The sequence below is a fragment of the Acanthochromis polyacanthus genome, chromosome 19 (genome assembly GCF_021347895.1).
Source record: "Acanthochromis polyacanthus isolate Apoly-LR-REF ecotype Palm Island chromosome 19, KAUST_Apoly_ChrSc, whole genome shotgun sequence".
NCBI classification, from domain to species: domain Eukaryota; kingdom Metazoa; phylum Chordata; class Actinopteri; family Pomacentridae; genus Acanthochromis; species Acanthochromis polyacanthus.
The window spans coordinates 11,048,628-11,075,904 of NC_067131.1; the positions used below are offsets into that span (position 1 = coordinate 11,048,628).

Consider the following 27,277-nt stretch of genomic DNA (forward strand, 5'->3'; position numbering starts at 1 on the left):
CGAGTCTCACCTTTGCTTTCTGCAAGACTTTGCCTTTTGTGGCCATCATGGAGACGGGTCTGTTTTTAAGAGCAGAGGCAGAGTTGACTGGAGAAGCTGGATCTGCGTTGGCGCTGCTGTCCGTGGGTGGGGAAGAAGAGTATGATGATGAAGCCTGGGGAGTGGGCACAGGTGCTGGTTTAGGCTGAGGAGAAAATGGAAGAGGTGGTTAAGTTAGAGTCCATATTTCAGAGGTTTTACTTTACATTGACTCACAAAGTGCAGTATGTTCATGCAGCATGCTGACCGTGGATGTGTCCTGGAGACTGCTGTCCAGTGTGGTTCCCAGTGTGAAAGGCCCAGACGCTTTCTTCAGATTTTCCTTCACTTCTACCAGTCTCAGCTCCACTTCCACCCTGTGGCGCTCTGCCTCCCGACACGCCTCCTCCCTCTGCTTCAGACGGGACTCTAAAGAGGCCTGCTGCTTGGGATCTGAGGATCACAGAAAGTTGTCAGTCACATTGGTCAGTGTAAATCACAGCAGTGATGTGCCACAGGAAGTGCAAACATACCTTGGCATGCACTGAGCTCCTCTTTTGTCTCCCTCCTCTCCTTCTTCAGGTGTGCCAGGCTGCTCCTCACCTCCTCCCTCTCTTTCTCCAGGCGATCGCGCTCATCGATGTAGCGCCGCATGTCTGCTTCTGTGCGGTTTTTGCCCAGTTTGCCCTCAATTGCACCGGGGCACCCTGGAAATGAAAGGTTTATACTTTTAATTGCAGTATTTTCATCTTGATATATGCCTTAATATGCAAGACAAACAAAAACAGGACATAATGATAATTAAAAATAAACAAATGTATTGAAATTTCAGTCTTCATCCTGCTGTGAAGCTGTAGAAGCTGCATGTAGAGGATACAACCTTTCACTAGAGGGAGCTATTGATATTTTAGAAGACATTCCAGCTTCATGTTAAAAATGTTCTTTCCAAGTATCTTTAAACACATGATTATGGTTGTAGGGATAGTAAAACAGATGCATTATTGCACTACAGAGACCTATTGTTTGTTCTGACCTATAGTATGTGCTTTGGGTCGCAAGGGTTGTGGGCTGTGAGGACGGGCAGCAGCAGAAGTTTGTACTGTCGAGGTCTTGTGGATCTGCCCCCCAGGGGAGCTGGGGTCCTGTGGGATTCCAAGACTGGTCCTCTTTGGGGTCTCCTGGCTTTGGGGTGAGGTCTTGACTGGTTGAGTTTGTGTTAGAGTGGGAGTCTGAGGAGGCTCTTGTGCTGGTTTGCTGGTGGCAGATGCTGAATTTATCCCATTTGAAGGAGGTGCTGGCTCACAATGGACAGTTGGAATCACCTGGAAATAATACATAATGGCACAAAATATGACTTAAAAGGATATTTTGGAATATTTTTTAAAAATCGTTCCACGTGTAGAACATATTTCATACTGAATTGTTATTCTCTACCTCTTCATTTGGACAGGAGGAGTCCTTCTGGTCCTCTGCTGGAACTGGAGAATGGCTGGACGTTTCTTTGGCAGGTGAGGCTTTACTCCCAGAGGACGTATGGAGGAAGGAGCGCACAGGGACAAGGTCCAGGTAAATCCTGTTGTCATTGTCCTGTTCTGTTCCCACTGGCTCCTTGGCATCTTGAGAGCATGTTTCATTAAGTTCCTGGACATTGTTGTCCTCACAGTTTGGCAGGCTGCTCTCTTCAGCATCCTGTGTACCACGGGAGGAGGAAGTTAGAGGGTGGAATGTGTTGTAGAGGACATAAACGTGAAAATGAAAGTCGCAGAACAATGAGGCAGCTTACGTCTGGATCAGCTAGAGATGCCACATCGTCGTACAGTTCATCAGAGTTGTGAGAAATGGAAGGTGTGGTGTCTATGTAGGTGTTGGGCTCTGAATACCTCCTCTGCATCAAGCTAGAGACACACAAATACACAGAGAGGTCTCATTTAAACATTTTCCTGCATTTGCACACAGAACGGCATCACATAAGGTGAACAAAAGTGAACAACTTACTATAGGGAAGTCTTTGCAGCATTCACGATGCTGGTGATCCTCTCAGAGTTGACGTAGTCATATGTCAGCTCCTCTGGGTCAGTTTTGGACCCAGTTTGTGACAGCAAGAGGCCCAGCCAGTGACCCATATCTGCTGATGTCTTAGCCTGGGAGGAAGAGAGGAAATGAGGGAGGAGGGAAGGAAAGTGAAAGAAAGAATGTGGGATCAGTACAAACCATGCACTTGCAACATCAAGAGTTTCAAAACCTCATTGCTTATGTTGTATGCCATCCATCACTTTGAATTAATAAACTGATTGCCACCAGTGGTTGAAGAAGTGTTCAGATCTTTTTCCAAAGTAAAAGTGACAGTACAACAATAGAAAATTATTCCATCATAAGTAAAAGCCCAGCCTGAATGCAGCATAATGCATCAATATATTATTACTACTAAAACATCAGTGTGTCGACAGCATGTTACTGCTGTTGATACTGCAGCTGTAGCTAGCTGGAACTACTTTATATACTTCTTAAAGTCCGGACCAAACCGCAAGTCAATCCAGACGGAGTCAATACATCAAGTTATAAATACAATACTTTACAAAGTGTGAAGTTTTCTCATTTAAAATACATTTTCTATTCATCAAGAAACTATCAGTGCATATAGAGTGTAGCTGGAAGTCCTCTGCTTAGATTAATGTGGTTTTAATGTGGCTTACTTTCTTATCGTTGACATCGTCGTCATAGCGACGCTAACTGCTGGCGAGAGGGTTGTTGCTGCCGCACGTTAACGTTACACCAGAGAATTTACTATCAGCCCCTTAATCGCAGATACAGACGTGTCTTGTTTTCTCTAGTACAAAACTTCTAAAGCGAGCGTAAATGATTCTGTAAGAATACATCTGAGTCAGTAAACATGGGCTCACCCAGCCGTGTCTGCCTCGGTTTTTCTACCAAGTCACAAAAGATGTGGCATTTGTGGTGTAATCAGGCAATACAGTTCAAGGGTTATACTGACGTAACTGATTGCAGGGAAACAGTGCCATTTCTGCCACTAGACTGGAATGTATTTTGACTTTTGTGGACATGACTGTGTGTAGAGGGTATGAGGGAGCTGATTAATTTGTTTTTGCCAGTTGTTCCAGACGGACTTCAAATTCGAATTAGATGTGAAAATCTGAGTCGTAGCTTCTGATATACCGGAACACTAGTTAAATCTGAAGGGTTGTGAGATGATTAATGGGACAGAAATGTTGAAGAAACACATTTCTGATGTACAAATCAGAAAGCAAATCAACAACGTTTGCCCAAATTTTTCAGCTTTTGGACTTTTTCTCTAACATTTGACTTTTTGCTGTGATATTGAAACATTTATTGAAATATGTGAGAAGTTTAGAGGGGAAACTCATACGTGGTAGACCTGTTAACTGCTGCTGTTTGTAAGACGTAAGACATCAAAAGCCTGAAAATCACAGATTTAACGATTAAAAACACATTTTAAACACATATTACATCACTGTGTGAAATCTTTATCTTAAACTAAACTAAAACTGTCAGCTAAATGTAACAGAGTGGAAAGTACAAAATTTCCCTCTGAAATGTAGTGGAATGGAAGTTTAAAGTTGCATGAAATGGCCAACTAATCAAGAAAGGTACTTCCAAATTGTAATTAATTATTGTACTCAGGTAAGTGTACTGAGGTACTCTCCACTACTGACTGCTACAGCCACATTTCCCATTAGTGTTTTACTGTACTAATCATTTAAGGAGTGACTAGCTACGCCTTAGCTGAGCTATCAAAGAAAACACAGTAAGAAACAACAAGACACAGTAGGCATGTGTACATAGCAAGTCACTCAAATACAAACGTACTTTTAAGATGCGCTATTTTTTGACCAGTAGTCATGCATTTTTTTTTTGCTGCTTATCATATTTCAAGTGTGAAAGAAGCAGTCATGTACTGAAGCTCAGCGTTGCTAAATGCAGATGTGGAAACACTTTGAGGACAGGAAAGTATTCAGTGCGACTCATGCATATACAATGAGCCTAGAAAGACACCACATGTTCACAGCCGTTTATCACTTTGGGGACCTTCACTAATGTCACTAATAGAACTGCTTTTTTAGAACTAGTTTGATGCATATTTCACTGAGATGACATAGGAAGTTGTTTAAAGTTGTCTTGGTAAATACTGCACCAGTTCCAGTTTGTAAAATAAGAAGCAAGCAAATAAACAAACCCGAAAACCTCATGAGGTGAAAATAATGTGTCAGAGAGAGCCCTCAAGACTAAACATTAAATCCCACTCCCTATGACCAAATATGCAGTGCGGCAGGGTGGTACTGGAGGCCTAATGAAAAAGGGTGTAGCATTAGTCCCCGAAATCCCAGTGCATCCACACCCTTCATACACACACATACACACTCACGCACCGCAGACCACCCTTGTGTGCATACATATATTACGTAGGCCGAGTCTGATGTCAGCAGTTTCGAATGAGGACATGTTAGTGTTGAGGATTCCAAGAAGCAGCAGTACATTTTTCTTTTTGAGAACTGCTGATGCAGTATGTGTTTTAGGTAAAAAAAAAAAAAAAACAACCCCGAAGCATTTCTCTTATTCTTGAACTCCACATGTTTGGAGAGGCGCACAAGCAAAGAAAACACACTGACTATCTACCTCTAAGGTCGCCAGCTGTGTGCCGTCCATGTCGATCCTGAAGGAGTAGAGGTGCTCTGGGCTGGGGTCGGGCAAAACACTGCAGCCCTCCAGGGTCACAGCTGGTTGGCTCACTTTGTTCTTGCCCTTGTCTTGGTAAAACCACAGCTGACCGTTCTTTATAAGACACCAGCAGGTCCGCCACTGACTGTTCACTAGCACGTTGAGGTAGCCTGACAGAGGATGGAGGAGAAATCATAGTAAATATGACTGCAAAAATGTTTCACAAGTCAGGTTATTTACATTGGAGCATCTCAAACTGTATCGTATGAGATGATTTTGAGGCAAGTAGACCTCACCAATCGCAAGTATCTATGTCTGTGTAACTCTCTGAAATTCAAAACTCACCAGGAAGTTTGAATGGCATGTTATCTTTTTTTTAAAAAACAGCCCAGTCTACATTATTATCAAAGATATTTTTAAGTTTCAATGGTCACTGACCTAAATCTAAGCATAGAATCAGGATATTTCACTAAAATCACCTTATTCCCCACATTTTATTCAATAATTCACCCTAAATAAACCATTAAACCAGATTCTGGAAAAACAAACAAAAATGTTTTACTCTACTCAGCATAACCAACAAGTCATTAATGACTCAGCTGAATCCAGTTGCATGACAAAAATTTCAGGGACTTGGTTGAACTGGGCTGAACTGCAGGCTGTGTTTACACAGAGCAGATGGAATGGAAACAAATCAAAAATGCAGTGGAAACATTTTTTTCACTGTTTTGTGACTCCTGGGGCAGTGACCTAAAGAGAGAGCATGCGAGTTAAAATGTCATTCGTGTGAGTGAATGATGAGCATTGAGCTGTTTTGTTGCTGCTTTAACTAGCACAGGCAGTTACTGGGAATTTTATGGCAATTTTATAGCAATTTTCCAGAAATTTTATGGGCATTTTCTGGCAACTATATGGGAATTTTCCTGTGATTTCATGGGAATTTACCTGGAATTTTCAGTAAATTTTCCATGAATTCTATGAGGATTATGCAGGAATTTTTCTGAAATTTTATGAGAATTTTGCATGATTTTTATTGGACTTTTTGAGCAATCTTATGGAAATTTTCATGGAATTTTATGGAAACTTTCCATGAATTTTATGGGCGTTTTCCTATGATTTTATTGGAATTTTATTTAAATTTCCCAGGAATTCTATGGGTATTATCCAGGAATTTTCCTATGATTTTATTGGAATTTTCTGGCAACTATATGGGAATTTTCCTGTGATTTCATGGGAATTTACCTGGAATTTTCCGTAAATCTTCCATGAATTCTATGAGGATTATCCAGGAATTTTTCTGAAATTTTATGAGAATTTTGCATGATTTTTATTGGACTTTTTGAGCAATTTTATGGAAATTTTCATGGAATTTTATGGAAACTTTCCATGAATTTTATGGGAATTTTCCTATGATTTTATTGGAATTTTATTTAAATTTCCCAGGAATTCTATGGGTATTATCCAGGAATTTTACTGAAATTTTATGGGCATTTTCCAATAATTGTATTGGACTTTTCAAGTAATTTTATGGGAATTTCCTGAAATTTTATGAGAACTTTTCATGAATTTTACGGGAATTTTCCTGGAATCATATGGGAATGTTTGTCAATTTTGTAGGAATTTTCTACGAAAGTTAAAAAAAAAGACAATTTCCAGGAAAGTTCATCTGGTCTTTTTTGGCTAATTAATTTAAAATGTATGGCTTAGATTGAATTTAAAGAATCTCACAGTTTTTCTTGTTGTAAATGTGACCACATTTAGGCAATGACTGGCATGTTTACGCTTGTATAAAATAATGCAAAAATACAATCTGACAGAGGCCACAAAGAGAAACAATGTCTGAATTTAGACTGACACAAAAATCAGAGTTGTTCTTACCTGACAAGTCGACACATTTTTCTGGGCTCTCTAGTGAGGAGGGTTTTTTCTTGCCAATGTTCATGAGGTTGCTGAACTTCAAACCTGCTCCGTATTTTTTCTTCACTGCAGAAAAGAAGAGAAAGGGAGCAAATTGTGACATGATTTTTTTAAACAACGTTTTTGCTTTCAAATCCCAGTGCCGTCTTTTGGAGAGTGTGATCGGACCAGCTCGATCAGAGAAATTAAAAAAAAGAAACCCTTACGGGAATGACTCACCATCTTTGTTTTCTGGAGTTTCAGCATGGCTGTCTGTGCTGCTGCCGCTCTCTGAAGCCACCGAGTATCTCTCGCTCAGCTCCCCCTGTGTGTTCATATCTACATTTTAGTCACTTTTAACACATTTCTCAGAAATGCAAATGATAAAATTTCAAACATGAGAAACTTTTACAGAAACAAATGACTTATCAAAAAACAGCAGGCCAGATCACTTTAGAGGCAAATCTGCAGACACGTGTATGAAACAAGTGTACCTTAGTACAAATAAGCCTTGGGGAGTCAGACACAGAGTGTTGGGAGTCACAGTTTTCAGCTGGCTTGGGACTGATCTCTTGAATAACCTAAACAGCAATAGAAAAGACGGCAATAAAGACAAAGCAATGAAGAAGTATGTCATTTTCACATTATCACAGGATGTGTTTAACCATCTGATGTGCAGCATGGGTCAAAACATACCCATATTCCATTGAACATAGGTCACTTTTGACCCATGTTGCGCATCAAAGGGTTAAAATTAACTAAATGCAACCCTGCTGTGAATTTGTCACCTTCAGCCACTGCTCAGTCTGTTCTTTGCTCTGCAGGCCCAGCACAATGGCCTCCCCTCCTACTGGGATGATCTTCAGCTTGTGCTCTTTTCTCTTTAGCTGCTTTTCTTTGTAGACCACAGTGCAGCCCAGGAGACTCACGTCCAGCAGAGGCGTCTGCTCCTTGGAGCTCTTATAGCACTGAGAGAGGCAAAACCAGCATGGTAACTTAGAGATCCTACAAATTCGGATAACCTCAGGCCTCAGCTGAGCATTTTAACATGTACTGTACTTTGCATAATCATATTTATTCCAAAACGTGTCCTCTTCTGTCATAATAGAACATATAATATTGGTACAGCCCACAATGCTTTTAAAATACCTCACAATCCATTTATTATTCAGCACATAGCAGATAGCAGCCTTCTTTATCACATAGATAAAAGATGTCAGCCCGATCCTCATGTGATTTCCGAAAGTGATGCATTCAAGAGAGAGGTGAGACGTCTGATAGTACAGTATTTACACATCCTTTTAGTAATCGGACGTGTCGCTAAATGGATCAGTGGGCCACTTCTCAAACCAGTGGGTCTCCAGTTACTGGTTCATTGATGAATTAAAGGCTTTTGATGATGGAGACGAAAACCTGATCAAACCAAATCACACTCGGACAGATTTAAGTTAAAACTAATCATACTCTTCCTGGTCTGAATCCAAAACAGTCCGCTTTCCCAGCTGATATTAGATCAAGTAAGAAAACCACATTAATTAAAAACATTAAAAGAGCAGTGCAACATTCCAGGAAATGGAAAATGTCACTTTATTGTCGAGCGTTAGATTACAATACTGACACCACTCACATGTCTGCTATTTGCACATTAATTGAAAGAGAAATGTAAAAACAAGAAGTTAAAGTCTGAGAGAGAGTTGTGAGTTGTTACTAGCCTATTTCTTGGCAAACAGCTAATGAAATCACTTGTTTTCTGCGGGGCATCCCTGCTGATTTCCAGGCAACCTTTAAATAGTTACAGCACATAACTGCTCCTAAAACCACAAACTGTATGAGTTGCCTGATATCATGGATATCTGTCATGGTTACATCAGTATCACTGTATATGTGTGATGATATAAAAACTTTCTTATACAGAACACAATACAGAAAAAGATGCTTGAGGTATTTTTTGAAACTCTGCCACCACATAGTTTGTGCCACAGAAATGCTCAGACTATATCATTTATAACACTCTCTGCAGTGTCTGCAGCACATGTAGCAGAGCATGCATCACATTTAAGCAGATGGTGGTGCTGAGTCGCTAGTTGGTTTTATGAGTTTTTATAGAGGTTAACCACATCTCAGCTTTCGCTCCGTGTTTAGAGCATTGACAAGAAAGTGGTACCAATCTTCTCGTCTAACTGTTTCTTTCAATATGCCTGTTTTTTAACCTCATCTTCCTGTATTGTAGTATTGCGCATTTTGACTTTCTGACTTGGCTAATTTAGACACTTAAAAGTGTCTCCTTGGTCGGTGATTTAACTTCTAAAAACTCATCTGTGTGCAGTTAGATCTTCAGAAGTTGCATTCATTAAAATCATCCCTTCTTGCTTTAGAATGGCTAAAATGTAACTCATCGTTACCATTGCTTCCTTTAGAATGTTAGGGCCTATTTACACCCAACCTTCTCCACTGTGATAATTCAGCCATAGATATTCAAACCACAAAAGCAATTCTGAAGAAGAGAAAGAATAATACAGAAAGTCCTACCCTGCCATTTGTATGAAGTCCCAGAAGTCTGAATCGCTGTTTTCATCGTGGTCTTTGGGTTTGGGTTTAATTTTCTGTTTATTTCCTGTTTTATTTTGAAATTGTCTTCTCTTGTGTGTTGCTTGTGTTTTTTAAATTTCCTTTCCTTGTCCCTGTTTCCCTCCTCTTTTGATTGCCCTGATGGTTTTCAGTTGTCTTGTGAGTGTCTTTACTTCCCAGTCAGTTGTGAGTATATAAATAGTCTTGTCTTTTCTTTTGACTTTGTTATTTTGTTCTGTTGGTTTCCCTCCAGTTTGCTAGCTTCACGTTCTCCGGCATGATTCTTTTTCTTGCTCCTCTGGCTTGTGTTTTTCCCTTCGTGAATTCTGTGGACTTTTGGATTCAGTTTCTTGGATTACCTTTTTTAATTTTTTAATGCATTTCTTCCTGGATCGTGAACTGCTCATTTTTCATTCATCTGTACCACCCCAGTAAGTTTATTTATTACAGTTTAGGCCAAAATGTGTCTCTTATCCTGACAGACCCTGACAGTTACTGAGAGTGTCATTAGTACTCTGCAGCTTCAAGGTTGAAATGCTCACCCATGATGCTGCCTCCGTATGTCGCTCATGATGCGTCTTCCAGCTTTAAAAAAAACACTACATGGATGTGTCAACAAGGTAAAACACATCTTTTACCCACCAGCAGGCGATGCTCTTTGATGACACACAGCTGTTTGGCCCACTGGCCGAGCCACTTCTTCCTCCACAGGAAAGCACAGATACGAGCGTCCTTCATCAGCTCAATAGACGCCTCTGCTGACGGCCACTGGTGCTGAGCTGATGGAGACTTCCCTCTGGTCACCTCCTCCTCATCGTAGGACTCGTATGAACTGCTGACTGCCTCGCCATCATCTAACAAACAAAAACCAGACACAACAATTACAACATTGCTGTGATTACGAGGGAATCAAAAAGCATGAAGGATGAATCGGTTGGATGAGCTTGAAGAGGCAGATGAGGTTAATATCTGATTCCTCGACTTTGATGACTTTCTCAAATGGAGAAGGATTTCCTCAAAACACAATTAGTAAAAATACACATTTTCTGCACTGATGGATGGTGGCTGGGGGAAAGACGGCAAGTTAGGATGAAAGGGAAAACAATAAATTGAGGAAACTTGATAAGATGAGGCTGATTAGTTATGGCTGTCTGTACGTAATCATGCTGGACAATGAGCGCTTTGGGACATGCTGGTATGCCCATGCACATTTTGGCTTATCGCCTCGAACAAAAACAAACATGCCACACGCAAACACAGAAATCCAAGCTACCCCTGGTGATAACAGCATAGATCACACTGTCAGAGCTGAGCTCTCGCATCCAGGGCCCTGAGAGGAGGCCAAAACAGTCCAGATCTACACAACATCCAAGGAAACGGGAGGGAAAGGAAGAAGAACAAAGTAGGAAAATTGGAAAGTGAAAAACGCCTTGATAAATACGTCAGAAAAGATGAATGGGAATTGCAACTATACATTTAGCGCTCTCAGGAGCCAAATTTCATGAAGGGAAAATCCATGGCAGGTCTTCGTTTGGCCACATTGCTGCATCATACATAAAATCACATACTTGTAATTTACAGTATTGTTTGCAAGTTACTTCAGCTGAATAAAATATTCTGCAGTATAATGACATATAATCAAGAGCAACAACTTTGTCGGAATACCTGAAGCAGTCTTTGTGTGCAACGCTCAACAAAAAGCTGACGTGTTCCACATTTCAGCAATTAAAGTAACTTGTTTGCCGCAAAGAAACATGTAAACAACCCCACTGCATCGTTAGTAGAGCAAAGCTTGAAATAGAATTTGGCTGTGGTCTTTTAGCGCTTGATAATTATAGCGTACAGTAGCGCTTAGTCATTTTTCCCCCCTTTGAGAGCACCTAGGCAAGCGTCACAGTTGTGTCGGTCTGTTTTTGCTGTGTTTAAACAGCTCTAGCTCAAAAGTCAAGGTTTGCTGAATGACAACGAAGCAGATAACGGTCCAACTCAATGGGTTGGGATGTACAGCTAAAATACATCAGAACAATGGTGAGCTACGAAAGTTTACCTGCATTTCTGTGATGAAACAGCCCTAAACACTTAACAAACATGAGGAACTGCTCTTGATCCTTCTTAAACAATACTACAATCTTTATAGTGATATTAAAAAAGGACACCAGTTGAATTTTAGCTATTTTTCATCTGAGCCTTTTTAAAAGAAGAAATAAACACTAAAGCACATTCCTTACCATTGACAGTTTCCTCATAGGGCTGAGCCTCCTCGTAGTAGCTCTCTGAAGTGTCTAAACAGGCTAGAGGTGGAACTGTAGGCAAAGGGAACGGCTCCCGGCCCACCACACCCTGATGGATCAGAAAAAGAGGAGAGAGTTTTATAAAAGAAAGGTATAAAAAGAGAGAGAAGTGAGGAGTTCAGTTTATTTCTTCCCTATAACATTATAGCCTCCATACATGGATGGTTATTGGATGCCCTGAAGAAGATGTTGTCCAGCAGCAGCACACATGCACATTATTAACATGTTGTTTTTACAGGCTGAACATGTGGCTAATCCAGCTGTCACTTCCAGACTAAGTAGGGAATTCCTCGTGTAACCAATCCACGTCTGACCCGGTGCACCGGAGAGCAACATGTTCGCCTTCGGGGAAATAGTGTATCTGTATATGTGTGTACGTACGAGCATGGAAATAAGTGGGGAAGCATGTATTTAAGTGGGTGTGGGTGCGTGTGGGCTCAGCGGCTTTCCTGAAATCATTCAGCAGTCTGGTTTCACTTCTGTCTTCCTTCTCATCTCCTGTGTGGTAAAGACTGTCTGTCTGCTCCATACTGAAGACTCAGCTACAGCCAGTAAATCAGCGACATGATCCAAGATACATTCTGGAGACGTCTGTCATCACAACATTTCTTTTTGTTTTTCTAGCTTTTGCTTTTCTTACTGATGGTACATTGTGACTCTTCAAGAATATATTGGAATGTGTCTGCAATATTTAAATTGAACTGGTCTTGCTTAAATGAGTATAGATGTGGCAATAATTGGACAATAATTAGGCTTTTATTGAAAAAAGCATCGAGAGCTTGTCAGAGAGGAAATGACACAGGTCTAGATCATTAAAAAATTACGTGCAGTTTGTGTTCTGTTCACTGTTGAATGGTGACCACCTTTGCTGATCAGTGTTTCTCAGAGCGCCACACGGGAACAAATCTGGCAATAACTAAGAGTTTGTGAGAAATTCTGGAGAAGTCACTGTTCATTGGCAAACAAACAGCAGGTTTTGTTCTGAGGAAGTGTGAGGAGTTCTTCTGGAACTGTGACTACAAGAACATTGCTGTTTGTCCTGTACATGACTAGTTAAGATGTGTGAATGTAGCTCTCAAATGTAAATTGTATTTGTCAACTGCTCTGTGATATTTCAGAGCTACTCTTCCATTAGTTTGTTATTTCTTTGGGAAATATGCCACTAATCTTTTTGCAAATGCAAAAGATTTGATGGAACTGGGGCAGGACTTAGTAAAGGGTCAGTTGTGCACAGTGGCGGTTCTGTAGCCCATTTATCATACGTTTTTCTCTGCGAGACAACCTGTCATCTTACAAGTATGTGGTTTCTTTAAAGGCTACATTGGAATTACTTCATCAGAGGGTTCCGGCCTTGAAAGCTCACTTTCTGACTCATAGTGAAAGCACACCTTCCCACCAGTTGGAATTTCATCATACTTCTTCCAAATGTACTCAACCTGTGACCACAAGTCCAAAACTCTCAGGTATCTACGGCGGCAGGCAGAAGATGGGAGATATGTGAGTTTCATCTCGATACATTTTAGAGGGGGAAAAAATGACATACCAGCTCAAAAACATCAGCAGCTGCCAGCGAAGATGAAATCTATGTATTTTCCCTTTAAGCGTGAGGTGATAGATGACGAAGATAGACTTCCACAGAGGGAGGGTTCCTCTGAAGCCACAGAATGAAGGCAAAGAGATGACACTTCTTACTATGTAAAAACATTTCAGATGTTCTGGTTAAAGGCAAAACACAGAAAAAGTCTCCTGAGGACACAGCTCACAGAGTTGTTAAGTGAACTTCACGCAACCCTACGGTATGAGCTGAATTACAAACTGTCTAGTGTTTCCTCCCACCACTGATCTGAACACAATGTTTTGTGTTCCTGCATTTTCACGCCACTTTTTGTAAAACTTCCACAATATCTACAAGATGGTAGACGTATGGAACGTAAGTCTAAAGGAGGGTTTGCTTAATTAAGGGTGGAGATTATTTGGATACTTACTTTCCTCTCAATACGGCAAAAGCTATTCCTGCAGTATAAATCTGAAATTATCTTTTGCTTACTCTGTCTAAAAACGAATTAGGAGAGAAAAGCAGCAATAAATTCTATCTGGTGGTTGCAAACCTGTGGCTGATCTTCAGATACTCTGGTTCAGCTTAGATTTATGAACTGACAGAAAATGAAAACCAAGTCTTATTTGTCTGTTTGCATAAAAATCATAAAATCATTATTTTTGATGTGGGTTGCCAGGCAGTCGCAACAACTCCCAGTAAACAGGGAATTCCCTGTTTGCATGCTTTTCCCACCATATCTTGCTCGTGATCTAACACTTTTCCAGTAATGCATAGCAGACGCACTAAGCTGTCATAATAACTGGCGTCATGTCACGGTCTGCACACAGTCACTGTGACGAAGACTTGTTTTTGTGATTAGCCTGCATGCCAGAACGTGGAGGAAAGGATCAAAAACAAATGTGTGGGACAGAAACGTTGTCAGTGCAGTACAAGAAGGGAACCATCCGTAATATATTATGAAGATTTGTCAGAATGCAAGCATCAGCAAATGCAGCTTTCAGAGTGTGATCTGAGTTAAAATTTTCTGTCTTGAAAATGATGCAATGTTGAGCAAATATCTGTAAAAACGAAGCAAATTGTGAGTTGAGGTTTAGAGTTCAGTAGATTCTGAAGTGAAACAAGCATCACTCAGTTAGAGCAGACTCAATAGATGTAGCTACAAACACTCCAAATTGATGTATTCCATGCAGATGTTCCAGCTTCATTAGTTCACTAACCTTTGCTAATCGTGGTATGTATAGAAGTTCTCTTCTTTTTCAAATTTGTTTTGGGTTTATGCACATTATTTACATCCACAAATTTTGCTAAAATGATATCTATTCACCTCACATCACTGCAAGTAAATGAGGAGACAACAGTACACATTCTAGGTTTCAGTAACTATACTGCCATACCATATAGGGGTATGGTAGTATAGGGGCATATATGGGTTCTGTAAAGCGTCTTGAGACGATTTGACTGTAATTGACGCTATATAAATACAATTGAATTGAATTGAATGGAATTGAATATAGTATGCCAGGAAAAGATTTAGCATGTCCAAATACATAGTTTTTCGCCAAATAATATCAGGATGTGCAGCCACAATAGCTTTCTCAGCCACAGTCTTCTTCACAGTTAAGTCGCAGCATCTTCTGAGAGTTTCAAACAAGTTGAGCTGTCAAAAGCTAACAGCTTTTTTCACACTATAGAATGTAGTGGTCAAAGTTTAAGGTACAACTGTGTCCTTATTGAATGCCTACTGCATGCAACTGTATGTACTTTGTAAGGACAGCTATAGTATATACTGAGAGTAAAATGACAAAGTTTGGGAATTGGAATGCAGTCCTATAGTCTAAGTCTTGATACAGAATAATATGGACCATGAATTACATTACTACTGCCAATTACACAAAATGACTGAGATAAATCTTTTAAGGCATGGACAAGTCACCATGAAGTTACCCATTGATTTATGGACAGCCAGCTTGGGACTGAGCTAATGCCATCTTCTTTTTCTTAAATTGGATGTGATAAGTTAGGGGAAGATCAGACTAAGTGCTTAAGGATACTAGGAACTCCCAATGGTAGCAATCTGCTAATCACAAGGTATACTTGGCCTAACATATACCCTACTTGAGCTTTTATTTTACTCTCAATGACACCATAACTGACAAAATAAGCATCATATTGTGTTAAAGAAGACTTCAAAATAACAAGTGAGACTATAAACACAATAGGAAAATGTTTGAGAAGTAGGGTAATTTACTCATAGATTTCTATACAATTGGACTTCATCTTGTAATCAGAGGAGTCGCCCTCTGCTGGTCACAAGAAAGAATGCACATTAAAACTACTTCTGCACATAGACTGTATATAAAGGTGGACGTAGCATCTGGCTCCAAAAATGAAGCCCACCCGGAAGTGTCAAAAACTTGCAATATCACGCCGTCCGCTAGGGTTGGCTCCAAAAAGCGTTTGCTCCATAGACCCCAATTCATCACCGGAAAAAATAAAATTTGATAGATTGATTTTCTACAGCTCAGGATTTTTTCCCATTAGTTTTCATGGTCAAAATGAGAGATCAGGTGGCCGATCTTAAAATAAATCAATACTGAATTTTAAATAAATCGTTAAAGTTGGCGGAGCCAGGGGGCGTGGCTATACTCGATAGACAGTCTTCTCTATTTCTTGAAACCAACGGGTGATGTCACGTTTAGTTCACGCCTGCTTCTGCATTGGCTTCATTTTTCACACCCAGAGACAAAATGCATTTTCCATATAATTTATGTATTCAATAAAATATGTCACTGACTGAAAGTAATACATGTACATCAGAATGATACATGTTTTTTATTTATGTAGTTGTTTAAACTAAATAATAACAAATGGGAAAAATACTGACAAACAAAATTATTAGTATTACATTACACGACACCAGAAGTAAGAGACACCACGACAAACTCTTTACAGTAACTTCCTGGGAAGAAAGTGATTCTTTGTAAACTGCTCCATAGTGAAAGAGAGAGCAGTTAAAGCATCTGCTATTAATTAAAACAAAAAGCCAGACATTCCAGAGCGGCAGCAACCCCCCAGACCGCCCACCCACTCTTATCTCTGTCCTCTTTTTTCCCCCCTTTTTCTCCTTCCATTTCACTCATATCCAGAAATACTAAATCTGCCTGTTGTTTGGGTCAAGGCTATAGAGCAGTATAGTAGGTTGTTGAACTGAGGAGCTGGACTGATGAGAAAGGAAAAGACATGTAAGCCAGGTGTGTGTATTTTCTCTCCCACAGGACTTTGCAATCCCCCCCCCAGCTTTTTAATAGTCGCTGTAGCCCCTTTCCTTTCCTTTCCTTTCACTTCTCTCACACACACACACACACACACACACACACACACACACACACACACACACACACACACACACATCCTCACCACAGAAACATCGACGAGAAGGAATGGATTGAGGAGTCGGAGCATAAATAACAAAGCAAGGAGAGGAGGGGGTGGTCGGGGAGGAATACGGGTGTGGTGAAGGGGCTTTGAGTAAAGAGTGGGAAAAAGAACCCAAAAAAACGAATAGTCAGAGGAACATGGAAAATCCCTCGTTCCCATGCCAAGAATCTGGTGCAGCAAAAACACACACATACACACACAGTGAATCTGAAAGCTGGCTGGGAGCTCAGAGGAGAAGGTAGTGATAAAAAATTATCAGTGCAACTCAGCATTGGAAAACAAGATTCAGGAGAAATCTCTGGCCTTTTTCTATCTCTCCGACTTCTTACATTGCAGTTTTTCTGTTTGGAAACTCCACAGTTAAAAGTAGCATGAGGAAAAATGGAAAAAAGAAACAAGGCAGAACATGTCAGCTGCATGACAGGAGGTAGAAGAAGAGATTCACATGACACAGACTGTGCCCATACTGTATTTATTTCCCCCATTATTTTTGCCTTCTTGGGAACACGCTGACCTCCACTAAACCCTTTTTGGTTTAAGATTTGTATGAATAAACTTTTACAAGTGACCAACTTCAAATTTGTAACCATAAATAAAGAAAATCTACTTGTATAAAACTGAAATAGCAAGCTGGATTTCAAGGGGTAACATAATCATGAATAATGCAGTAAATGCTCCTGCTAGCCAATTGTATTGCGGTTATGATAATGACCAGTTGCCGGCAGCCGCATTACCGCTTGCAGTGCATGTCAACAGTTTTCCTTTTCCTGCCTGACGCTTGTGAGTGGCACAGCTGCTATCTATAGTCCCACTCTATTTTGGGACCATGTAGACGGGACGCAATGGAGCTCGCACAAAACTTTATTTACTGTGCAGCTCTGGGGAAAAAATGGCTAATCTGCAATCACACACTGAATAATCACTCGAGGGCCTGTTTGGGGAAGAAAAGAGATCCAGGTTTAAGAGATCATGGAAGTGCCAGAAGGCCTGGGAATCAACCAGGATATTGACGGCGAGAATGCAACCCTTGATCCGGGGGAAAGAGAGTGCCAGGCGGGCTGGGTGAGAGTGAGGGTGGAGGAGAGCTGGTTCACGACAGAGCGGGCTTTCCTTGCAAAGTACAGCGACTATTTCCGTGCTCTCTTTCAGTCTGGGATGAAAGAAAGCCAGCAGGACGAGCTCTACCTGAAAGGAGGACTGCATGCAAGGGGTTTCCTCATTGCCCTCGCTGTCTGTCGAGGAGAGATTCCCGCCATCAGTGACCCAGAAGAGCTCGAAGAAGCTGTTGAATGTGCCGCTTTTCTGCAGGTTGCATGTTTGGTGCGGCATCTTTGTGACATTATAGACTCAGACAACTGCCTCCTGCTTTACCACGCAGCTGCCATCTTTGGGGTGCATTCGCTGTTTCACAAAGCCGCTCTCTTTCTCTGTGATGCTTTTGAGGACCTCAAGGAAGCAGCAGAAACTACAATCCCTGAAGAGCTGCTGCAGTATTCCCAAACACTGTGTCCTTCCACTTACATCGCCCTAGGTACACATTCTCCTTCATTGGAGCTGCTGCATGACTCCTTTAGGGTTGTTTGCTACCTTGACGAAAAAGCCGGAGAGTGGAAGCATCTGACAAACCTCCCGACTCTTTGTAGCACCTCCATGGCTGGCGTAGCAGTGCTTGACAATCGCCTGTATGTCGTGGGAGGAGTTTACGGTTATGGTAAAGACACAGTGGACAGCAGTTTCTGTTACGACCCCGAATCAGGGGTTTGGACTACTCTTCCAGGTCCCCAGCAACCCAGATATGACTTCACCTTGCTCGGGCATGAAGGCCGACTCTATGCCATTGGTGGAGAGTTCCAAAAGAAAATAATTTCTGCAGCGGAAAGCTATGACACTTCAAAGGGAGAGTGGACTTTCATACAACATGCACCAAGACCTGTAGCATCTGCAGCTTGTGCAGTTGCACGGCGGCGGATGTTTGTTTGCTTCTGGAAACCACCAGACACCACAGACATCTACGAGTACATACCAGTGAAAGATGAGTGGAAGCTTGCCACTACAATGATCCGACCTCAGAGCTACGGCCACTGTATGGTAGCCCACAGGGACAATTTGTATGTGATGCGCAATGGGCCTTGTGATGACTTTCTGCGCTGCCTAATGGACTGCTACAACATCACGACAGGCCAGTGGACGGCCATGCCCGGACACTACATCAACAGCAAGGGAGCGCTGTTCACTGCAATGATAAGGGGGGACTCTGCGTTCACAGTGAAACACATGTTAACTCTTGAATACGCCATCACTGGAGACGCATGGAAACCCCGCAGGCAGATGAAGGGATTTCCAAAGAGCGGTTCGCTGTGGACGTGTTTACTCAGGCTTCCCAAGACGGGACCAGTTATACCACAACTGGATGAAGAAGGAAAGGAAGAATAAATGTGTTTGCCAGACACATCTGAGGGATTTGTGGAAGCTATACTGCACCTGTGAAATTAGTGCACAGCTGAAAAACGATGTGATATTTTTTGTTTTTAACCCTCTGAGCCCCCAAAACCTGCTGGCGGGTTTGAAATGCATTGTATAGTTTTTAAAAAATCACCAAAATAACCCCAATTGTTAAAGCTAGGAAGTGTAGAAACTGAAAAAAAATGTCTGATTTTCAGCTTTCTGACTGGTTGAACTAATCATGAGTGACATGGTGTTTGGTTGGCAAAATTAAGTAAATGTTTGCTTAGAATCATGAGACTTCATCAAAATCAGTTTACTGTAAATGTAAAATGATATGCTCGAACTAGATTTGTTAAAAACAAAAACTTCTGCACTTTTTTTTGGCAAAACTGAGAAGCTATGACTGACTCAGTTGTGACCAACAGTCATGAGACAACAATTCAGAGACTTTTAAGGTAAACCATGGCTTTCAGACCAGAGAGGAGACAAGCATGGAAATATATTATAAATAAATTGCCTGTAGTATGTACAGGCTCTATTTTTTCTGGTATTGGTCACACCTATGGAAACTTGGAAAGATATTGCACATCGCTCCAGTTTTTTAAATGATTGTAAAATCAACAATCAGAGAAATTCAACTTGTGATTTGTCTTTTGTGTGACTGATGGGATTATAACTGTTTGACCTTATGCACTCCAACAGTTAAATGCAAAAGTCGTTTTTGAGTTCTTCCTATAGCCAGCTATTGTTGCGCTGTTTATACAGAGCTACAGGTATTTGTATGGCAGTGAAGAATGAACCCACAGTGAGTAAAAATGCTTGGGGTTCCGAGGGCTAAACAAGAATATAAATCTTAGAATAAAAAATGCAAAAAAAACACTGATGCTGAAAAAAAGTCTGAAGTATTTATACTGAGAAAAACACTCATTTCATTTCAGTGCATTTGCTTTCACACTCACCCTTAAACACACATGCACACGTGCTGACACTAAGCATTTGCTCTGATTAGCAACAGCTGCTACTGTAGTTTATACTAGAGGAGGCCACTGTGGATGTGTGCGTGTGTGTGTCTAAGTGTGAGTGAAGTTCAAAGGCCCTGACGGGATGTTCGAAACCTCTCATTCTCTGAGTTTTTCCTGAAGTCACACTGGGCCAATTCAGGAGCCAGCAGTCAACATAAAACACACCACAGCTCTGTGTCTCCCGGGCTTGAGCAGACCTGAGCTGTAAAATACCTGTTTCTGTGGGAAAATACATTTCACGTAGCTTCGGGGTTGCAACTCTGAGTGTTGTGGGCAATTTTTTTCTGGTTTGCACGGCCGCAGACTGTTTCGGTGTATTAAAAACCAATGGAATTCTATTTCAATATGTGACATCAACCCATAGAAGTTTATTTTCAACACTGAAAAACCCAAAATACCATCAGTTGCATTTAAAGCTACAGTAGGATATCATCATTTCCACTGAACCTTCCCGTGCACTTTATTGAATTCAGCGGCCAATTATGCTATTACCATTCCCCACCACAGTGGAAAGGGGTTAGAAAGCTGGAGTGCTAAGCCAAATCATTGTTCATTTTAATCCGCTCTGATGGAAAGGAGCTGGGAATCACTTACTGTTCTCGGGGGCGGCAGGTCAGGAAGGCTCTTCTGTGGGACGGGGACATATTTAGCTCCTTTTCCATTCACGAGGGCGTCCGATCTGTCGTCTAGAAGCAAAGATTATGAGGTCAGCTCATCACAAGAATCCTTAATCTCACATGTATATTGAATATTATTGAATAAACACAAAAGAATTCAGAATGAATGAAAGATCTGGCACGTCATGCGACTTTAAATCGAGTCTGTTTTTATCAAGCACGATTCCCAGATGTCCAGCTTGTCTCCCATTCATATTAGCGCTTCCCCAACCGTCACTGTGAGCACAGAACCTTCATTGTTAAATTACAGTGACCACATAACCCAAATCATGGGGAAGCATTTGCAGGGTAGCAATGACCGTGTTATGCCAAACACACAAGACCACAACGCAACATTCAGGAAAATTAGGAAAGGCTTTGCATAAGAGGTGAAAGAATGATGGTTTTCACCGGCCTTAACAACGGCCAATGTTTATGTCAAGCGGTGAATCCTAAACTTAGAAGCTTGTGACCTCCTGAAAAAGTTGTTTGGGGAAATAATTAGTAAAACAATGATCTGCTTTGGTGCCAAGAATTAGATGTGCGCTATCATGTTGTTCCGTTGCTTATAAAGCTTGAGATGACGTGTTGTGATTTAGTGTTTTATATATAGAAAGATTTGCTATTTTAATATCGTTTCACATGAAAAAGTGGAACTAAAGCTTTGTAAGTGTACACATATTCGTACATACCAAGTAAATAATATTATGAAGACGAATCAAACTTCTGCAAAGTTACATCTGTACTGGCTCTGGTTCAATATTAAATATGAGACTTATATCAACATTTTTAGCAAAGAATGCAAATAACCATATTTCCCATTATTTTAAACTATCCGTCATGCGATGTCCCCTCAATGGTAAAAACAAAACTGAACAAAGTGAACCAAAAGAAGCCGATTCTGAGCGTTTGTTTATGAGTCTCTCTATAATAATATTGTCTCCAGTTGGGTACTATTTGTTCAGTTCTTTTCTTGGACGATAGCGGTCTTGCTAATCTTTAAATAGCCTGGAATTTTAATTTTAATTTTCACTGGTGGAAGGAAATCAAAAGTAGCAGTTTTGAGGTATGCAGGTGTGACATTTCATCAGTCCGAAATAAGCCACTGATGTCCATATGCTATTTTATTTTTGTCTTATTGTTTACATGAGATTCATATGGAGGGTTAGCCAAGAATGTACTGACGTTTTCAGTAATATGTGAACTCACAGCTTACATTTAAAATGCAGTTAAATAAGAACAACATCAAAAATCTGATTCTGAATTTAATCTTATGCACAGGTAGCAACTTCATACTGATCAAAATGACTTTATATCACTTCAAGATTTTACATTTAGTCTTACACGAACAAAGCTGTAGTCAATTTGTTCACTCAAGCATACTTCTTGTGAAAATATGTTATTGATGTGTGTCCTATAAGAAAATAACCTTCTTACCTCAGTTTCTCCTACTACTTATGTAGATTAACATATCAATTTCTAAAGTTTTTTATACGTTTTTGATGTTTCTCTGCCTCAAATATGAACTTAAGAGATCATCCTTAGCAATCAGATAGCAAATGGTAAAAAAAAAAAAAAAAACACCTGCACCAGTTGAATTCATGACTGTATTCTTAAGGCCATAAAGCATCATTTCCACTTTTGCTGTAGGTCGGTGTCTTTTTAGAACATCGCAAGGATGCAGAACAGCTGAGCTGAACTGCAATGTCAGACTGAGCATGTTACAGGACTCGGGTAACTTTAATGGTTTTGTGAACGGTGTTTTTCTGTGACATTAAAATGTAACATGTTTGACTGGAAGACAGAGTTCAAGTCTATCACGTGGTCAGCAATTTAGAAACCTCAACTGTGACATCTCAGCCTCTACTACCCATCAGTTTCTGTGAAAGTTAAACCTGCGGCTTAGCTAGCGTCGCTGCTGAAAATATGTGTGTTAAGTCTGCTGCTCGCTCAAACCACATTCTTCATCACCATCCAAACAAAACAGGTCAGTCTCAGATGGTGAGGAGTTCCAAAGAAACAGACAGGAAATGGTGGGCGAGGGGAGGGGGGGAGCTGAGAGGGCTGCTGCTCGCTGCAGCTTATCATGTCTGTTGTTCACTCCAACCGAAATTGAGCTTGAGATGTGACAACACAACAAGTACGCACTGTTTGACACACTAGGACAAACTCTTTTTTGGGGTCAAAGTTTCACATCATTTTATCACAAATATTCTTTACAAAGGTGAAGCTTTCCAAAGTTCAACCCAGTAAAGACTGAAATGGCGAGACAGCAGTTTTCATAACGAGATTAATCGGCTGGCATCTTGAACACGCAGAAAAACACTTCAAGCTTAACTAAACTGTTTTATTTAATTTTTTATTTTTTTTGGTTTAGTGTAGAATTCTGTTTGCTAACCATGATGTCTGATTAGGAAATGTGACCGTCTCCCATTCCTAAACGAAATAACAAATATGTAACATGAACTAAACTGACGGTCTTCTGAACAATAAACAGCCTGTTTGTTGTGCTTTCAATTTGCATGCAGTTTCCAAATTAAGTTTATTTGTGCTGCAAATAAGCTGAAGTCGCTCCTCATGCTGATTTATTAATGTAATGTCTCTGGGTTTTTTGAACTGATTTTACTTGTAGAAACCACTCAGATGTGTGACTGTGGGTGGGAGACTGTGAGTGAACTGTCTTTATTTGTGTGTTTGTAGTGTATTTTAAGTAGTGCTGCTTTGTTTGCATGCTTTGTGACCCCACAGAAACTGAAAAATCGAAGTTCAATAGTGGGATTCCACAGATGTGCAAGCAGCCCTGCAAGGCAGCATATCTAGTCATGTTTTTGTGAATACGTTTTTGGCCTTTTAACCTTAATTTGATATTCATTTGATTGTCAAAGAGAGACAGGTAAAAAGGGAGAGGGACTGTAACCCTGGTACTTGAAGCACCCCTGCTTTGTCACTTTTAAAGTCATAATTCACGACTGAATCAGCCAACGATTTGGATTTAAAATTTTTATCTGCACTTTTGCTGCTAAAAGAATCCCAATCGAGTCAATGAAAATCATAACAAATGGATTAAAAAATGTAGCAAAAGCACAAGTCTGGAGATGTGTTGGATGGATATGCTGGATGAAGCTCCTAACTTGGAAGGTTTGCTCAAAAAGGATCAGAACATTTCTTAAAAATGTTACTATACCTAAGAGATTTAGACCCTAGAATGGCTGTTGATAGCGGTCTGTGCATAACATTTGCAGTATTCTTCTGGCTTCATCTCTATATGTGTTCAGAAAACATGCTTGAGTTGAATCCATTCACACATTTGATTGTTCTTTAGAAAAGAATACTTTGTTGAAAGAGCATGTTCTCTACACAGGTCTCCATCTCTATTCAGTGCCTGCTATTGATAGTACATTAAATATCAAAAATTTAGAAGTAACTAATAATTTGAGTAATGTCTATAAAGATTAATTTGTACTATTAGTTAAGCATTTTTTAAAATAAATAATTTTACTTGTAGTTGAGTTATACTTCACTAACGTCACCATGCTTTATCTCAGATTTTCCACTCACTTCTGGGAAAAGGAAACAAGTCAGGGGTCAGCAAAGTTTTCCAGCGAACACAAATGTCAGATGAGACACCCGAGTCTGAATCAAAGGGCTGGTCTGACTGTTGAGCACTTCTGTAGAATCATTCCAATGAACTAAAATGCTATTTCATGCCACAAACACTTACTTTCACACTTCAGAGTGGAATCTTTAAAAAAAACAAAAAAAAACAAAGTCACACCTTTGTCATCTCTGCTCTTTCCGGTAACGATGACTTTGTTCATGTAGATATACTCCTCATCAGCACCTGCATGGAAACACAGCAGATGGCGGTTAACAGCAGTAGACTGAGCACAGAGCATTTCTCTTTGTGGCTAATTATCACAAACAAGCATATACAAGGGGTACATGCATGTCCTATATCTGGACTAGAACAGCTTGTGGTATTTCTTTAAATACTTTGCTATATTCTGTCACCTCTTAACAACATGGTGAAAGTAAAATAAAGGTCTAAAGCTGTTGACACTGCTGTGCTCTTTAACCTATTCACTGTTACAGCATAGGACAGATAACTCGATGACCTAGGAGTCGCATTAGTTTCAAAATAAATAGACAAGTCTCAGTAAAACCTTTGATTGTACAGGTTGGAGTATAGTTAGAACATCAAGGACTGTGCAAAAGACATTTCCTTGTCCTGAAATCTCAGAACCCTAGATTATTTTGTGAAAAACTGTCCATTGCAACTATACCATACATTTAGACAGACACATTATCAGAATGAAATTAGTCTTCAAGTCACAAATTAGTTGCTTTTGTAGTTACCATGCACTGTAACTATAAGCTTTTAAAGCTTCATTTAATAAACACCAATCAGCCACAGCATTAAAACTACAGACAGGTGTCATGTATCCCATTTCTTAGTAGAAGGCAATGTTCTGCTAGGAAACTTTGTATCTTGGTATTTACGTGGATGTTAATTTAACAAGTACCAACCACCTAAACATGATTGTACTCCCATAGAAAGAAAACAGGCCCCACCACATCATTGAATCTACTCAAAAGTGGCTTGAGGAACATGATAAAGAGCCCATCTATTAAACTTCTCAAGATCCCAATCCAATCATCCATCCATTGGATGCACCAGAAGACTTCCTGTCCACAGAGACCCTACTCCACAATCTACAAGACCCAGAAGATTCACTGCCAACATTCCAGTGCCAAACACCACAGGACACCTCTAACCACAACCTTTTAAAGCTTAATTTAATGCAGCAATCAGCCACAACATGAAAACTACAGACAGGTGAATGTGAAACATTAGTTTTCTTATTAGAATGCAATGTTCTTCAAGGAAACTTTGTATCTTGGCATTTGTGTGACTGTTAATTTGACAAGTACCAACCACCTAAACATGGTTGTACTCCCCTAGAAGGACAATAGGTCCAACCACATCATTAAATCTACTCAGAAGTGGTTTGAGGAACATGATAAAGAGCCCACCCATAAAATTTCCCTACATCCCAATCCAATCATCCATCAACTGGATGTACCAGAAGACTTTTCGTCCACAAAGACTTTAATCGGCAACCTACAACACCCAAAGGATCCACTGCCAACATCCCAGTGCCAAACACCACAGAACACCTCTAAGACTGTGTCCACAGCCTAATTGGTTAGAGTGGTTTTGGCATCTATGCAGCATTAGAGACCAATGTATATTCTACTAAGTTCAACCTCCTGTCCAGCGCTGCTCTGGTATATAGGTAATGGAGCTTTTCACGGGGCGACCCAACTGTCAACATTAACAAGAAAAAGTTGCATATTTTGCTTCTCTTGTTCCCGTGACGGTCGTAGTACACATGGAAGAATTTGATGCCACCTTAGTGCCAAACAAACTTTCATCACGCTTGTCAAAAGTCCAAGATTAAAGGGGAACTTCACCCAAACAAGGAGGCCATTGTTCAGACAGATGGGTCCATTATTCACACCCACCCTTACCGTGGCGAGCATTCATCGGACATTAGTCAGAGAACTCCCTGAATCACAGATAGAGCACTGTGTCGCTTCTGACTTTGAAGTTTTAAAGATCATAAAGCTGCTGAACTCCTGGTCGATCTCTTAATAACAGTCTGCATTCCTGAAGAGTTTACATTATAAACCAAACTGTGGTTTCATTCTGTTTTGATTGGTACTTCAACACAGCATCTTAAATGAATTTATTTTCATATACAGGAACTAGTGCTGGCTTCTTTTCATCCAATCAATTTTGTCTTTATATGCTTGAAATGTAAGAAAGAGTCGTAATTCATTTAAGTGAAAATAAGAAAAAAAATCACCAAAATAGTGTGGTTTATCACACACAAGACATGGGAACAGGAAACAGGGAAGCTGAACTTGCCTTCTCTGTGCACTCAAATGTAAATATTTGCAGGTCAGCGTGAACAATGGTATCGTTTAGGCGGCAAGCGGAGATGATGAAACCTCATGACATACACCAATGCTGAAGTCAGCTTGCTAAGGAAAAGGACTGTGTTTGGATGAATGTCACGCATCTTAGCATGGCGGAGTAATTATACTGCCATCAGACTGCCGCAAAAACAGTCTGATTGAACATCTCCTCTTAACAATAAACTTCCAACAGTTGCGGCACAGCAGGCTCTAGCTGCCTACTGTAACCTGTTATGGGAGTTTGTTCCAGTTTTGAGGAAAAAGGCTGTTTCACTGAATTGAATATTTCAGCTGACTAAGATTCTACCCCGAGAGGAAATCAAACAAAACTCCAACCTTGGGTGATACTCCGGAGAAGGTTTCGCCTTTGAAATAGATATCATGAGGTGAAACCAAACAGCGGCAGAATGAAATGATGTTTTGCCTGTACAGTGAAAACAGATTTTTCGGAGGGGGAACAGAGTTGAAACGCTATTTATAAACTGCTGCTCAAAGGAAGTGAGCATCCCCAGAGGATAAATGCAGCTTCGGAAAAATGATACAGCTTGGAGCCAGAAGAGGAAGTATGGAGAGACGGGTGCAGGACCTGAACATGGAAAAGCATGACTGCTTGTGTGTTTTAGGGAACATTTTGTGTGTGAACGCTCTCTGAGAAAGACATTTTCGATCCAAGAGTGGCAGCGAATGTGAAAGAGTCATGTCATTAAA

The 27,277-nt window shown here is 40.4% G+C and overlaps 2 protein-coding genes across 3 annotated transcripts in view; one reads left to right on the top strand and one right to left on the bottom strand.

The window, feature by feature from the left end:
• Positions 1-27,277, bottom strand: part of afap1l2 (actin filament associated protein 1-like 2) — a 46,849-nt gene that overhangs the window by 578 nt on the left and 18,994 nt on the right. Inside the window, exons 3-19 of one of the 2 annotated variants that reach the window (XM_022196033.2) lie at positions 24,363-24,428; positions 20,526-20,617; positions 11,406-11,517; positions 10,451-10,534; positions 9,820-10,031; positions 7,398-7,577; positions 7,104-7,190; positions 6,850-6,934; positions 6,592-6,696; positions 4,672-4,883; positions 2,014-2,159; positions 1,802-1,913; positions 1,453-1,707; positions 1,052-1,340; positions 552-725; positions 287-471; positions 11-184 (exon numbers count right to left, since the gene is read on the bottom strand). In XM_022196033.2, coding sequence (XP_022051725.2) covers positions 11-184; positions 287-471; positions 552-725; positions 1,052-1,340; positions 1,453-1,707; positions 1,802-1,913; positions 2,014-2,159; positions 4,672-4,883; positions 6,592-6,696; positions 6,850-6,934; positions 7,104-7,190; positions 7,398-7,577; positions 9,820-10,031; positions 10,451-10,534; positions 11,406-11,517; positions 20,526-20,617; positions 24,363-24,428 — 2,570 coding nt within the window. The remainder of the gene's footprint in view (positions 1-10; positions 185-286; positions 472-551; positions 726-1,051; positions 1,341-1,452; positions 1,708-1,801; positions 1,914-2,013; positions 2,160-4,671; positions 4,884-6,591; positions 6,697-6,849; positions 6,935-7,103; positions 7,191-7,397; positions 7,578-9,819; positions 10,032-10,450; positions 10,535-11,405; positions 11,518-20,525; positions 20,618-24,362; positions 24,429-27,277) is intronic. The other variant, XM_022196034.2, reaches the window with a different exon arrangement.
• Positions 17,036-19,735, top strand: LOC110952483 (kelch repeat and BTB domain-containing protein 13). The gene has a single exon (XM_022196035.2). The coding sequence runs from the start codon at positions 17,434-17,436 to the stop codon at positions 18,895-18,897; it is 1,464 nt and encodes a 487-aa protein (XP_022051727.1). The 5' UTR covers positions 17,036-17,433; the 3' UTR covers positions 18,898-19,735.

Excerpts from the sequence above, each read along its gene's own strand:
- LOC110952483 (XM_022196035.2), top strand. The coding sequence starts at position 17,434 with ATGGAAGTGCCAGAAGGCCTGGGAATCAACCAGGATATTGACGGCGAG.